General features: G+C 35.2%; 2 protein-coding genes across 2 annotated transcripts; both read left to right on the forward strand.

Annotated features, from left to right (window-relative positions):
• Window positions 1-1507: 1507 nt before the first annotated feature.
• LOC132548845 (uncharacterized) lies at window positions 1508-3156 on the forward strand. Its single transcript, XM_060212739.1, has 4 exons — window positions 1508-1590; window positions 1820-1916; window positions 2229-2364; window positions 2864-3156. Exons 1-4 carry the CDS (start codon window positions 1508-1510, stop codon window positions 3154-3156), a joined length of 609 nt encoding a protein of 202 aa, XP_060068722.1.
• Window positions 3157-8784: 5628 nt separating this feature from the next.
• Window positions 8785-10622, forward strand: LOC132548846 (uncharacterized). The gene is made up of 4 exons (XM_060212740.1): window positions 8785-8867; window positions 9083-9179; window positions 9619-9754; window positions 10330-10622. The coding sequence occupies exons 1-4, from the start codon at window positions 8785-8787 to the stop codon at window positions 10620-10622; spliced, it is 609 nt and encodes a 202-aa protein (XP_060068723.1).
• The last annotated feature ends 5871 nt before the right edge of the window (window positions 10623-16493 follow it).

A 16493-nucleotide genomic window follows, 5' to 3' on the forward strand; every position in this document is an offset into this window, starting at 1 on the left:
GATCAATGGGGGTTTGTCTCTCCAACAAAGTGTTGTGATTAAACAGCCAGCAATATGATACTACATGAATTCAGTACCTAAGACAAGGATGTGTATTAGGTTAGTACATTCTACCATCTTACAGAAGAAAAGTCACAGTAACACAAGTTTCTAAAAATAAAGAAAAAATTAAAACACCACTTTTACAATAGTCTATATTTTGTGTGAGTGAAAAACACGTGTGCTATTGGTTGTCGTGATAAGACAGAACGCAGTTAAGTGTGTCGGGTGGGTATGGTGGGGGTGACAATTTACATGTATTAGGAAAAAGTATTGATCATATTTCCTTTTCTTATCTCAGGAGATAACAAAAACTCTGACTGTTAATCCTCTCTTACAGAATGGACATATATTTATTTCATTTATATATTTTCCTCTTAAAGATATAAGTACAGCGAAACCTGCCTATTAAGTCCACTCGATGAAGCAGAGAAAAGTGGCCTCTATACAGAGGTGTTTTTTTTTATATAAAGGAAGTCATTAAGACAAGTTTGACTGTATGCATGAATGTACAATATCATTCTGACATAAACAAATCCGGATGGATTTTTCAGAAACGGATCAAGAATCTTCGAATGGATGGTTTAACGATACATTTAAGAGTTATCGAACTTAATTCAGTCATCAACAAGTGTGCACAAGTCAGGGAAAATCATCTTGCATTTGCTTCAAACATTGAGCATTTTATGATATAAATTTATAGAAGTCGTCTTACAGATACGAACATAGCGTGAAAAAGTCTTTGTTGTAATTTTGTGTCCATGCGTCTGTTTATGAAATTGTAATATATTTGTTTCAGATGTAATTCTATTCTATACTGAAGTTTTAATGTGTGTGATAAAGATAACAATAGCATAATAAGTTTTTATTCTTAAAAAAGTCGCTTTTACATCTGTGTGAAGAATTTCTTTTAAATATAACTATTTGCGTAAAAGGTACATGTATATACCATAGTTATTTAGATAGGTATTCCGTATAGATGGAATAACGAATCAAAATTCTATATATTTTATTTATTTATTTCATTTTTTCATTTACCATGAGATCAACTTCATCGGGTATTAATTAGAAACAAGATGAAAATTAGAAACCAATTATCGATAAGTGAATAGAGAAAAGAGATATTATATATATTTTTTAGAAGTCGGCGGTAGTTCTCCTTATGGTATCTTTTGTACTGAAAGATCCCCCCAAAGGCCTGCGCTCATGTGAGACTATGTGTAACAGTTCCACTTCCTTACAAAAAAATGAGATAAAACTTTGTAAGGTTAACAGCCAGTTTGTAAACGCCTCTACTGTGTTACAAAGACACAAAGACAAAAGCATGACGTCATCATAGGTTAAATACTTTGGACCATTTGTGACGTCACATTTTAGTTGCTAAGCTGCTTAGCAATCGGCAATGGCGGAGATGATGAGTCTCTCCCCAAATATAAACGTTTTATGTTGAATCTTTCACGTATCACAAATGGATTTCAAGTTATTACTGCTATTTGTGGTAATGCTGAGTACAATCCACCAAGGTCCTGCTGCTTATCGGGACCTCACGTGGTAAGTTTGTCACCTAATGATAATAAATGACAATGAGTATATCAATATGCACTAATTTCTGTGAAGGGTAAAATTTTCGATGGTTGAATTTTAAAAAATGATGTATTACCAAAACATTGAGTTCACGAAGATAACTATCTGTATAGTAATATGAAACAGAGTTTTAGTGTAAACAAAAATCAAATTTTAGGATATATTCCATCATCATGCTATAACTTTATTTGTGTAGCGTGGAGCCTGAGCCCGGATATGTGAAAAGAATTTATCATTACGTCACCGCCAACGAAATCAAGAACGTATGCCCAACGCCCACCGATTTGATCTTGGTAAGAATTTGTCAGTGTGATTGTAATTAAGATATTTTTGTATTGTAAATGCTTTTTTAGATTATTCAAATATTCGAGGTCTTACCGACAGCGTGGAGAAAATGGCTGTTAGATAACATAGTCTTCTCTTTGTTGATAATGTACACATGACACAGGGATTTGATACTTATAATACGTTTGTGTCTGTTTTACGATCTATGCATTTCGTTTCATGACTTATTCCACATTTCACCTGTCAATAGTTTATATATCAAATATATGTCCCACGAAAAAAAACTGCCATCCATAAATAAGCATTTCAATATATTTCAGCGAACTGGACACGAGATGTTCTACACCCTTTTGTGTGTACTTTTGACCATGTGTTTGGGAAATGCGCCGTCGCTTAGAACCAGAGGCAAAGAGGCCTTTTCGGCTACATTTTCTAAATTCAAGGAATGGAAATCTCGTAAGTAATATTGATAATTTGATTTGTTTTATCTTAATACCATAGCGCGTCGTCCATCGTCCGTTAACTCGCAAAAAGATGTTACTTCAGTGTAAATAGTTGGGCTGCCTCCTTGAGTCAAAGGGGCGTGGCTTAGCAGGGAAAATAGCGGTGTCGCTATGAAATCCTACTGTTTTGTTGAAGTTTTTGTCTAAATTTTGTAGGAGGCTATGTCTCTGGGTTTTAAAGAAATCAATTTTCCATACATGATGGATCTAATCCCCTGAGGCAGAGGAATTGAGCCTGGTAGGCGAATTAACGCCATAGTTTTTTTTCTATTGTGAAAGATGAAATGTCCAGGTGTCCTAGTGAACGATGGAACATTTATCAAAATATTTCCTATCTCCGTGCGGATTTGTCTAACTGTTCCTTTCCAAGTGGACATCTGTAACTTATCAGATAAGTTGTGGAACCCTTGTTTTTTTTTTAAGATTTGTTGGAATATACAATGTTTGTTTAGGTCCTTCACGCTGTCCTCACTGTGGAACTGTCCCATGTCAGACCAAACGGAGATCCTTGTGGAAGCCCTCCGGAGCTCGGAAGAGAGACAAAGCCAATGTCGCCGAGCGATCAAAAGCAATGAAATTGTTCAACTATGGACTCGAGTTATCCGTGGTTCTTACCAATGAGCTTCCCCGGGATGACCTCTACTGGGAAAGGAAATTTTGCCACCAGTTTGAAGAGAAGCACATGATGCTGTTTCCTCTTTGCATCCAGCGGCAAATCAAATATTGGTACCCATTGCCTCGCTAGGTAGGTATTTTAAGGTATTTATTGCAAAATAGTTACAAAACCGTCACATTTTGAACTGAAGAAAGTGATGCAATGTACTTCAAAATTGGTAAATGTACTGTTCCTATATAACTTTTTTTTGTTTGTTGCAGATTTGTTGCAATGGAGAAGATCCCGAAGGATAGTGACGTCATTAATTTGTGCAATCGGGACACATTGATTGCATCATCGATTGTCACTGAACTTTTTAGGGTCTTGACCATTTCCGATAGAAATGATGTTGACCAATGATATTCAAATTGTTTTCTTACTTGTTATATTTGTTTGTGCATCTTGACCGTTTGTAGTCATATAAAGAAATGTACGGATTTCGTGTTGTGTTGGTCATTTAGAACTGTAGCAGTGGTCGAGTAGTGACAAAATGTATTGTTTCATATGTAGTTGCTGTTTCGGTCATCAGTTGTAGATATAACTTGCAGCTGACTATATTGCAGCACTGATCTACAGATCTATTGATTACGTCATAGGGGTCAGTTTGAAAATAATAATATAATATAATATAATATAATATAATATAATATAATATAATATAATATAATATAATATAATATGTTTCGTGATCGCTGACAATCTCTTCGATAACGGTGGCCTATGTTGTACAGTTCAGAAAAAATATTGATGTGATCGGAAATGAGTTTTAAATGACAGTAGATCTACTTTTTAAATCTCAAACATTCTGTTGATATCTTTGCAATAAAGGAGATAGGATGAATATGTATGAACGAGCATTGAGGATGTGGAGGGATGGATTGTTGAATCGCTCCGGCAAAAGTCGTTCACTTTCCGATATCTACTTGTACAGTCGTTTGTTTGTTTGTTGGGTTTACTACCCATTGAAGGGTCATTTTAAAGCGGGGTTCCCCTAGCAGTGACAGATAGTTTCCTCACTGAACAACACATGAGATGCATGACATCCAGAGTAATTAGGGTAAAGTGGCAGAGCCACAGTCACAATTATGAAACACATATGGTCCGTTTATCAGTTGTACCACTCGGAATAAAGTCGACACCCTATTTCACTTGATAATAAAAAATAAGTCACTTAAAGAAATTTGGAGTATTTCAAGGTTTCATTCACATAGACCAGATTATCATATTTGTTTAACATTATACAATTTAAATCAATGATAATAGAACTTGACATCCTCACTCAAAGTCCTATCTAAGGGGCATTTTCTCTCGCGAGGAACTTGAGCAGCGCTCAGTTTCCAGGTAGTTTTCCTGTCTTAAATTTACAAAATGTAGTTCTGATATGACGACAAATTTGAAATATATAGTGTAGAATTAATGAAATTAAATGTTTATATAAAGATAGTATGATTCTATTCATATTCCTTAATCTATCGTAAACTGATACAGTTCATCGATACAACATTTGAATTAAAATTAATAACATTTTTTCAGGTCATTCCATTAGTTTTCTATTAAATCATTATCTCTTAGTGTTGTTACATAATGTATAACTTTTCATAAATTACATAGTTCTTTTTTGTTAAAAGATGATTAAAAAATAATTTAAAGACAGAAGGATTCGATAGATAGCAAGGCTTGATATATTTAGATCTCAGATTATTATACAAAGGACATGTTAGAATGAATTGGTACTCGTCCTCAATATCATTGTAACATACAGAACAGTTACGAAGTTGGCGATGAATGCTCATTTTTCTGCCCTTTTCAATAAGACAATGCGAAGATAAACGTATTTTTACAACAGCCATTTATTATTAATTGGAATAGGCTTAGAAGGATAAGTTTGCAATGTTGAATGGCAACAACGTATTTGTAAATAATGAAATGTATTTAGGAGAGGAAGCAAGAAAACGTTTCACACTCTAGCTTGAAAATGTCCGTCAGACGTTGTTTTCCAATATTCCAAAAAATATTTACATCTATGTCATGTTGAGAGATCGAAAACTCCACCATACCTAATGCGCCGAGCTCGTATTTGACTTTCGAAACACAGTTTCTACAATTTGGGTCAGCCTCACATTCGCTGTACATGTACTCGTAACATACTTTTAAAATGCAATTATTAGTAGAGGTTAGCTTACACCAATACTTTAATATTCTTAATTTACGCAAGAGAGACGACTGGACCCTACCAAGTTCAAAGTTCAAAGTATACCATAGCATTAGGTGTCGAACGTTTCCAAGAATATTTTCACAAAAACCTAGTAGAATCTTCTCTAAGTCGGGGACAGTATGAAATCCTCATATTTCACTACTGTAAGTAGAAACACTACCTACATCAGTTTCAAATAGACTAAATAATGTGGAGAAATTCAAATGCATGGGAACATGGGTCTTTTTCGGTGCAAATAATACTTTCCTACACTGGGATGCAAACTGTTTTTGCGATGCATTAAATTTACCGTTAAAGTGTAGCAGCAAGACCAGGTAACAAAACCTATCTACATTTTCAAGCCATTGACCATTCAAGTACCATTTTTTGTCCAGTGATAATCTTCCTGACTTACAACAAACAATATTTTTGGTTTCAGATACATTAACAGCCACCGACCACATATCAGTGTAGTTACAAAGTTTGTCCAGCATTGGCTGTAAAATCTGTCACCTGCGTACAATAATAAAAATAGTGACAAGTCTTGTTATTCAAGTGGCTGTATACTGGGTTGAAAGAATTAAGATTCGCAATCGTTAACAAATAATCTAAACAGGATCGGGGGGTTTATCTCCCCTTATTAAACCCACGTTTTATCTTTTTAAAAATCAAGACATTTTCCCTCTAACGAGGGCACAAGACATGATATGACTATACAATGATTTTACCGCCAACATAACTTTACCACAAACATCAAGTTTTGATATTTTATGCCATAGTTTACACTGTCGATATTATCGAACGCTTTTCGGTAATCCACAAAAGAACGATACAATTTTCTTCCTTTAACTAATGAATTCATCAAGAATGGTGTGTAACGCAAATATTTCATCGACTGTTCACATGCCTTAACGAAAACCAAATTGGCACTCTGATATTATATTGTTTTCGTCTGCCCATTTACTCAACCTCGGATGGAGGATACTAGTGAATAACTTTATCATTTCACCTAAGGGCTATATCCACGATCGTTCTTTTTGAAAATAAGCACTAAGTCACCAACTTTGTGTAACTGGGAAAGAAACTATTGGTTAGCTTCAATAAAACATTCTTTTAGAAACTGGTCCAATCCGTGACTTTTCTCTTTTAAGTTTTTTGATTGCCGATTTGATATCAGGGAGTGAGATATCACAATCTAGCTTATCAAATGTAACTTCATCATTACAGACCTATAAGTATTACCACTTTCACCAGCCAAGTTCTTTAAGTAATTATAAAAATCTTCATGCTTTGCATTTGGTTTTACTTTCGATTTCATATTTAAAGTTTTTTATAAAATAATTTTGAGTTGCTCCCTCCCAACAAATCCATCATATAACATTGAGCTTTTAAATATGATCAATTTAACTTACGCTCAGTCGACTTGTACAATCTCTTACAAGAAATAAGTGCGTCGTTTTCTTGAGACGCGGAATAATTAAATGTTTTCAAAGCGTTCGTATATCGCTTGTACAACATCTTGCACTGATTGTTAAACCATGATTTGTCACGTGACATGATATGACTACCACTCCCCTGTCTGGGAGGGGTCGCATTACTCTCCCAATTACAATGCGTAGTTGAATGAAAAGGTGACATGAGGGATATCACAGTATCCACAAACGACACAGTTCTCGATGGCAGTTTCCGTGGTTAAATCGTTGTCGTCCCCAAAGCTATTTATAGCATATAACATGTTGTCTTTAATCGGCTGAATATTTTCTGCGGTGTTATCTGGGTTCTAGCGAAAAATATCCTGCATCTTATACGTGTGTAAACCATGTGCTTTCTCATCGCTGTTGTTTAGATTAAAATTCAGTTCAAAATGTTTAGTGCATAATCGGCAAATGTATTGAGACCACAAGAAATAAATTTATTTATACATTGGAACACATCATGCGACCAGAGTAGGTATATCCGTTAACAAAGTCATCGGAATGTTTACCATACATAACTGTAACAAACTAAGGAGCACTTGCTTTACATAATATACCGAAATCACGTTAATAAATATCAATTGATAATAAGTTATTTTACAGTTACATTAAATCACAAAACATTACAATATGATATAAACGCCGTCGCCGCTCCTCGACTTCCTCGGGAAAGTATTCGTATAAGCCAACAATTGTTCAAGACCTCTGGGCTGTGACGTCATCGGCGCTAGTACGGTTATCCTGATCGGCGCTGGTACGGTTGTCCTGATCAACGCTGGTACAGTTATTCTGATCAGCGCTCGTACGGTTGCCCAGATCGGCGCTGGTACGGTTATCCTGATCGGCGCTGGTACGGTTATCCTGATCGGCGCCGTTACGGTTGCCCTGATCGGCGCTGGTACGGTTATCCTGATAGGCGCTGGTACCGATATATTGATCGGCGCTGGTAGATTTATCCTGATCGACGCTGGTATGGTTATCCTGATCGGCGCATTTTTCACCGATACGATGGACACGGTCGAACATGATATCAGTCGACACAGTTAATAGGGGTAGGGTTTAGATCAACCTGAAGAATTAATAACAGATTGTTTTTGATGTATTGTTTACCCTGAATGGTACTAGATAAATTAAAAGATATCAGCCCAAGGTGAGCGCCGAACTTTTGCTCACTCTCAATTCAAAGCGAAAGGTCATTGAAACACGTCGGAGTTATCAAACTTCTTCCAGAGATCAACAAATGTGCATGAATCAAACATTTTAACATTTTATGATATAAATTTATAGACGTCCTCTTACAGATACGAACATAGCTTGAAAAAATGCTTTGTTGTATTTTTATGTCCATGTAAATTGTAATATATTTGTTTCAAATGAGATTCTTGTTTATACTTAAGTTTTAATGTGTGTGATAAAGATAACAATAGCATAATTAGTTGGGTTTTTTTAATCGTGCTTTTCCACACGCGAGAAGAATTGTTTAAGTATGGCTGTAGTTATCTATTGTTTATAACATAGGTATATAAATCAGATGAGGATTTATTATATTCTGTATTGCTGGTAATTTTCACGGGTCATTATTTTACTTATGTATGTATTTACAGGAAGATGTGATCAACTATACCTGATATTATCCTTTACATACCACTAGAATTATCGATACACGAATAAAGACAGCTATGCTGATTTACAAGAAGTCGCCATCAATTTTCCTAACAATGTCTTTGTATTGAAAAAGCCCATTTCATAGTCGTGTTACTGTGCAGGTATGATCTGCGCTAATGGGAGACTACCCTTAACAGTCAACCATCCTCTTCAAAGAAAAAGGGATAAGAGAGAATGAGATAAATTTGTCAGGTTAACTGCCAGTTTACAACCTCTTCTATTTTGTAACGAAGACAAAAACATGACGTCATCGTGAGTTTAATGCTTTGGTCCTTTTGTGACGTCACATTTTAGTTGCTAAGCTGCTGAGCAATCGGCAATGGCGGAGATGATGAGTCTCTCCCCAAATATAAATGTTTTATGTTGAATCTTTCACGTATCACAATGGATTTCAAGTTATTACTGCTATTTGTGGTAATGCTGAGTACAATCCACCAAGGTCCTGCTGCTTATCGGGACCTCACATGGTAAGTTTGTCACCTAATTATAATGAATTACACTGAGCATATAAATATGCTCTAATTTCTGTTACTGTTGCAATTTTCGATAGTTGAAATTTTGGCGGTGTTAACAAAACATTGAGTTCGTGAATGTCATGAATATACTGCATCAATTCTCTTTTTCTTCATTGATTTATTTTACTTTTATACTTCATCATCACGCTGTAACTTTATTTGTGTAGCGTGGAGCCTGAGCCCGGGTATATGAAAAGATTTTTTCATTACGTCACCGCCAACGAAATCAAGAAAGTATGCCCAACGCCAGCCGATTTGATCTTGGTAAGGATCTGTAAGCCCGACTGTAATTTAGATTTTTTTTATTATAAAGAAATGATTTTTTTTTCGATTGTTCAAATATTCCTGGTCTCGACGAAAACGTGCAGAAAAATGGCTGTTTCTATATAGTCTTAAAAAACAAACAGAAAAAAACCAAAAATAAAACAAAAACACACAAACGAAAAAATAAATCGTGTTTGCATGTTTTGTAAATATGTACACAGATAATGGACATTTATTTTATTTTTGTGTCAATTCCCAGTGTTTATTACTACTAATACCTTTCGTTTCATCTCTTACTTCACATTTTACCCATCACTAGGTTTGCTTTATAAGTGTGTGCAAAACGCGTCCTTTCCTATCCAAAACTTCTTGTATATGTACTATTCCACGAAAAAAATATTACCAGCCTTAAGATAATCGTCTTTAAAACTTATTTCAGCGAACTGGAAACGAGATGGTCTATACCCTTATGTGTATACTTCTGACCCTGTTTTTGGGAAATTCGCCGTCGCTTGGAAACAGAGTCGTCGAGGCTTTATCGGACATATTTTCAAAGTTCAAGGAATGGAGAACTCGTAAGTAATAACGATAATTAAATTTTTAGTTGTTTTAGATTAATACCATAGCGCGTCGCCCATTGTCCGTAAACTTTTCCTTTCTTTTTCTTTTCATCTTTTCTGTCCTTTTTTTCTTTTCTTTTCTTTTTTTTTTTTTGCCAAAAATTGCTACTTCAGTTTAGTCTAAATGGTTGGTGTACCTGTTGGAGTCAGAGGGGCGGGGCGGGGCTTAGTTCTCTTGTTGGGGTGTAGGTGTTTTCCCAAATTTGGTAGGAGGCAATGCGCCTGGGTTTTAAAGGGCACAATCCTCTATAAATAATGGATCTGACCTATGGGGCAGAGGGATTGAGCCCCCTGGGCGAATTAACGTGACAGTTTCATTTTTTAATGCGAAAGCTGAAATGTCCGGGTGAAAGATGTCCAGGTGAAAGATGTCTAGGTGAACGATGATACCTCTTGCATTAGAATATATCCCATCTCCGTCTCCGGATAAGTCTTACTGTTCCTTTCCAATTGGACATCTGTTACTAATCAGATAAGTAGTGGAACTCTTGTTTTTTTGAAGATGTATTGGAATATACATTATTTTTTAGGCCCCTCACGCTGTCGTCACTGCGGAACTGTCCCATGTCAGACCAAAAGGAGATCCTTGTGGAAACCTTCCGGATCTAGGAAGAAGGACAAAGCCAATTTTGCCGAGCGTGCAAAAGCAATGGAATTGTTCAACTATGGACTCGAGTTATACGTGGTCCTTACCAAGGAGCTTCCCCGGGATGACCTCTACTGGGAAAGAAAATTCTGCCACCAGTTTGAAGAGAAGCACATGGTGCTGTTTCCTCTTTGTATCCAGCGGCAGATCAACTATTGGTACCCATTGCCTCGCTAGATAGGTATTTACAAAACCGTCACGTTTTGAACTGAAGAAAGAGATGCAATGTATTTCAAAACTATTAAAATGTACCGTTCTTATATCATTTGTTGGTTTTTCTTTATTGCAGATTCGTAGCAACATCCACGAAGGAGAGGAGACGGAAGGAAAGTGACGTCATTCATTTGTGTAATCGAGCACATTGATTGCATCATCGATGTTCACTGAACTTTTTAGGGTCTTGACCATTTCCAATAGAGATGATCTTGACCGCTGTTATTCAAATGGATTGTTTCTTATATTGGTCAGTGCATTTCGACCTCCTGTGGTCTAATAAAGAAATGTACAGATTTCTTGTTGTGTTGTTCATTTAGAACTGTAGCAGTGCTACCAGTAGTTACAAAATGTATTGATTTCATATGTAGTTGCTGTTTCGGTTATCAGTTGTAGATATAACTTGCTGCTGACTATAAGCGGTATATATTGATATATTGCAGCACTGATTTACTGATTACGTCATAGAGGTCACTTTGAAAAAAAGAATGTAGCAGATCTTGACCGCTGACAATATCTCCGATGATGATGGCCTATGTTGTGCAGTACAGAAAAAATGTCGGTTTGAACGGAAATGTGTTTTAAATCGTACTAGATTTTGTTTTAAATTTCAAAACTTCCTGTTAGCATATTTTCAATAGAGGAGGAAGGGTGAATATGTATGAGCATTGAGGAAGTGGAGGGATGGATGGTTGAATCGCTCAGTCGTTCACTTTCCGATATCTACTTGTACATTCGTTTGTTTATTTGTTAAATTTATGGCCCCGTGATCAGTCAGAGTGATTTTGAGACGGGGTCTCCTAGATTTAGTTGATGGCTACCTCACTGAACAACATACAGGAGGTACGTCGCATGCCATACAGAGGAATTAGGATTAAGTGTCAAGTCCAATTCCACAGCCACTGCGACATAAACTACCGCACAACAGCAAAACTGTACAAAACACTTATAAAACTTCAGGCTGATATCCATTTATCAAACTGAAAATGACTGTACCCCATCCATATATATTCATTTTTCAGACACACACACATTTAATTCTTTGTTGATAGTAAGACTTGTTTTCGATTTCTTTTTTAATGTTTCTATTTGAATTTTGATGGAGAGACCTGTTATATTTAAACATTCCACATTTCACCGTGTAACTCTGGTATACATGTATTGCTGTTAAAATATCAGATGGAAGACATAAAACAACAAAGGTTTGTCATTGTTTTAACGCCAAGAACAACGATGCAGTTATCTATGTACTGTTTTCTACATTTATGTGTGAAATACCAAGTGAAGAAAGCGAACAAATTCAAAACAATTTTAGATATAAAAAATTAATAAAAAAATCAATAACATTGAGGAAATCTATCAAGTTTACACACACTGAAAACTTTAATTAGATAGTATATGGCAAACTGGTCGGTTTCATCTTTCTGATCTGTAAGAGTTATTTACCTTCGGTCACCTTATCTGCAGGTTTGTAGTGTACGAGAGCGCCATAGAGTCATAGTCAGTCTAAGGGGAGATAACTCGTATGATCCTACGCAAGTTGATCCTGATATTTAGTCTGACATTAATGATACTCCATAAACCGGCGTGTTTTAAGTTCTAAAATGATATTGATATTCGTCGACATGAAAGATTGAATTTCAAGGATTCTTTCTAGCTTCGCAACACAAACAAATAAATCAACAGATAGTTCTAACGACTTTATTCATTCGGTTTTGATGAAAACCTAGTTTCAAAAAATAGTCATTAAAACAAGCATATGTACCGTGATACATTCAGTTTGGTCATATAAACTATGTCCTCCTCTTGTCTGACTCCTTTTATCTTTATCAAATAAGTTTTTAAAGAACACAGTACGCAGACCTCTTCTGTGGACCATGCCCATCCCACAACATACCCACCAAAGCAATAGGGACAGCTTATCACATATGCTGTTTTCCAATGATTTCATTTTCCCTACTCTCAATGTTTCCATGTAAACAAAATCACGTCTCTGTTTCTCTAATACAACGGGAAAGATACCAACATGCTTACGAAATCAGAATTCAAACACAATTTTTGGTGAAACTTTGGCGACAGAAAGACTTGCACGGACACTCCTAAAGAGAACAAAGAAAATAAGACCTCGTGTTCTTGAAGGGTATGCGTTTTCTGCTTCATTGACGAATTCTTTAAGTTCTGATATTTTATGGTATAAAAGGTAACACACACGTCTTTTTGGAAATTGACAGATGACGAGTTAAAAATCAAAACACATATATAAATGAATGGAAAAATCGAGTGTTCTACTTGTTATAGAATTGAAAGTTCAGAGCCACCAATAACTAAAGTAAATCTTCAGTCTCGTGCACCATATTTAAAGAGTAAACAATTATGAAGAGTACTTTAATACGTCGCCTATTTTCTGTAACGCATGTACTTTTCGCGTATCTATAATTTTACAGAGACGTGTGTGCATGGATTGTGTGAATGATTGATGGCAGAACGGGTGCAACATCCGCCAGTGTGTAGATGATGAGAGGTAAAACACGACCTGTTTGTACGTGATTTATTACAGCGAGTTATCAATAACTAAATCCTGCCAAGTCCTAGGGATCATTGACCAATGATATTATTAACGTGGGAGATTTGTTTGTTTGGTTTATCGTCACGTAAACTGTATATTTCAGCAGGTCAGTGAATAGAATAGAAGTTCTTATAACACAACCTGTAGAAGATTTGAGTTCCTATGACTATACAATACCTTCATCAGACAAATGACCAGAGAAGCATGCTTACTTGTTTTTGGTTTCTATATATATAATCTGTTTACCATATTGTAACACTATTTTCGACCTTTGTGTGCAAAGGATTATAGTTCAGTTGGTCGATTCCTTACCATCTCGTATACAACCTACGCCAGTGTAGGTACGCTCCACACTTGTCATCGTAACGTCACACTCTAATCTTCTATATGTTTTTCGATTGATCAGAATTTTTGGTCAATTAGTCAATGTCTAGGTTGTAATTAAAGACAAAAGACAATAAAACAATAAATAAATGACAATAAATGAATAAATGATATTTTTAAAATTTAAACATTGGAACAATGAACGTTTAAATCGTTCTTGTATTCTTATCTTGCCCTAGTGTCATCGGATCTGTTATCATGTCGGTATTTTCTTTGATTTTTTTTGTTTTTGTTTTTTGTTTTATATGCACTGTGTCAAATAAGATGAAACATATTTTTACGATTAGATATTAAATGTAGTTAGATTTGCCACACTTAATTATAGTAGTTGTCTCTAATAGTGTACCTATCTGCCCGTTGTCCATGGAATTCTTCAATATAATATGTTTGCCTATTTGTCAGTAGTGTAATATTTTCATAAGTCACGTCATTCAGAAAGCGATTGTGATGTCATGATATGGACAATGAAGGTACGTCATCGATAAAGGCACAATAAAATATCTGATTCCGATTTTTTTCCCCGCAAGACTTTTAATTTAAACTCGCCAAAATCTAAATTTATGAGTTTTGTGATAAAAAATATCTCTTGTGAAATTTTATGGAATCCGTCTCAAAGTTATCAGTTTTTCTCGCCAAGGCTCGCAAGATAAAAACTTCTAAGACTCGATTTGTAAAATTTCATATCCAATAAAAAATCATTTTAAATGTCCAAAATGACACTCTCTGGTCCAGCTCTTTTGTGTTCGATCTTTCCTGAATGTTTTATGTATATATATAATTTACCCGAATGCCTTACGGCTTTCGGTAAATATGGAATCTGAATATGAACGTTTAAAGAAGTTTTCCGTAACCCATCTCCCGCCCTATTCCATCCTCCACCACCCATCGTGAATACTATTTAAGCAACAATAACAGATTGCAGCTTTCTCTGTAACATTTTGAAACATGTTTCCTACTTTTATGTTACATTATCGCTATAAAAGGTTATCAATTTCGCAGAAATGTGAAGCGTAATGGTTGACAATTTATTTTACATAAGATGATGACCAAGTGAATCCTTCTTACAATTTGTATAGTATGTACGTTTTTCTCTAAACTCTAGGTTTATATGTTGATTTTAGGTTGCATTCTGTTTCATATTTTCAAACAGGATTGGAATAATAAGTTTAATCGAGATTCGTAAAAGCTAAACTAGAACTAAAAGTTTTAAGGTCAGAAAAAAATTCTTAGCAAAATCTTAACGATTTTCATATTTTTTTATCATATCATAATTCAAAATAAATGGGGGATGCTGAAAAGTCAATATTTTTCTTGGGTTTATATTTTGTTAATTTTTAAACCGCAAATTCACATGTTCACAAAGTGTTTAGTTATCAATAGTGGACATGAAGTTAATTATGTATCAGCGGATTTTGTGTATTAATCAACCAGCGAAATCAAATATCATCGAAATATTGTGTTTTGTGGTAAAACTACGACATTAAAGCCACACAAAAACCACCACATTGGAGCAAAATGTTGTGATTTGACGGAAACTACAATACAACGCTTTACGTGACCTACTTTGATGTATACGCTAGTCACAAGAAGGTCTTGCGATCTTATAACATAAATGTCCGTTTCACCTTCCAACATATGGAAACAGACTTCACGTGCGATATAACGCACGGTAGTTATTTCTCAGATACATTCAGACAGATGTACGAAACCCGGAGGAGAATAAACAGTCGGCAGAGCAGTTTGGTTTTTGACAGATTTATTGGCAAGCTATGGTTCAAGGACGGTTTGTAATAGGAAGACGCTGGCAAAAATGACTGGCGGGAGACCCTTAGTTAAGTTACGAGAATGTTATAAAATGTTATGATTATTTGATACGCGAGCTCACCGCCACCATTAATGCGAACAGCAGTATATAGTTGCAGCACTTCATCATTAAGATCCTATCATCCCGTAAAAAAAATCATAGTGTTTATATCTCTTAAAAGTATCGATTGGCGATTCCACAGATTTATCCTAATTCAGCATATACAAATAGATAATCACGTATATTTGTTTTTAAAGCAAGATCGAAAAAAATACAAATTAGTTTAAGGTTTAAGTACCAGTCTGTTATGTTGTAAATAGAACACAGAAGAGTTCGATATATGTTACTTCAGAATGCTTTCTATTTAGTTTAGTTGAAAAAAAAAGAAAGAAAAAGAAATTAGTTCGTTTTTATAATGACACGGTTCAGAATATACACATGTACTTGACGCTGTTCTAAAATCGTTTGATGAAATTACGAATTTAAAAAAAAAAAAACAAAACAAAACAAACTTTAGGCCCAGTGAACATTTTCATCTAGATTTTGACTTTTCTTTCAATCACTTTGGATTTCTCTCAGTTACCTCTCGTAGCGTCACTGACGAGTCCTGGAAGGAGGAAACATATGTAAGATACAGCTTAATTGCTTGTTTAACTCTACTTTATCTCACTCTAAATCTATTTAAAATATGCTAATCACTTGTGTGTCATTTGTACATTCTTTCTTAAATTCTTTGATTCGAGTGAATCACTACACTGGTATCAACAACTGTTACCTAACTTTTCTCTTAAAGATACGTAATTGTATCTTTTTCTTAAAATCTCCCAACTAAAGAGTAGCATGTTATAGAAGTACATATATAAAAAAAGTTATAGACAGCAGATAACGTGCAGCGCAGGAAGTATTGGGGGAGTATATCTTGGTTTAAAAAGTTGAATGTAGGGCATCATAACTTATGTAGAAACTCTTCATTTAGATATAATACATGTGAGGATTAATTGGAAGACAATTGCTTGCTTTTATTTGTTTAGATAATTTTGTATATTTTGTTTTCAGAAACAGGCGGAAAAAATGGGTTCGT

This window comes from Ylistrum balloti, unplaced genomic scaffold (genome assembly GCF_031769215.1).
Source record: "Ylistrum balloti isolate Yb309-2 unplaced genomic scaffold, AGI_CSIRO_Ybal_v1 Utg370028, whole genome shotgun sequence".
In the NCBI taxonomy this organism is placed as follows: Eukaryota; Metazoa; Mollusca; class Bivalvia; order Pectinida; family Pectinidae; genus Ylistrum; species Ylistrum balloti.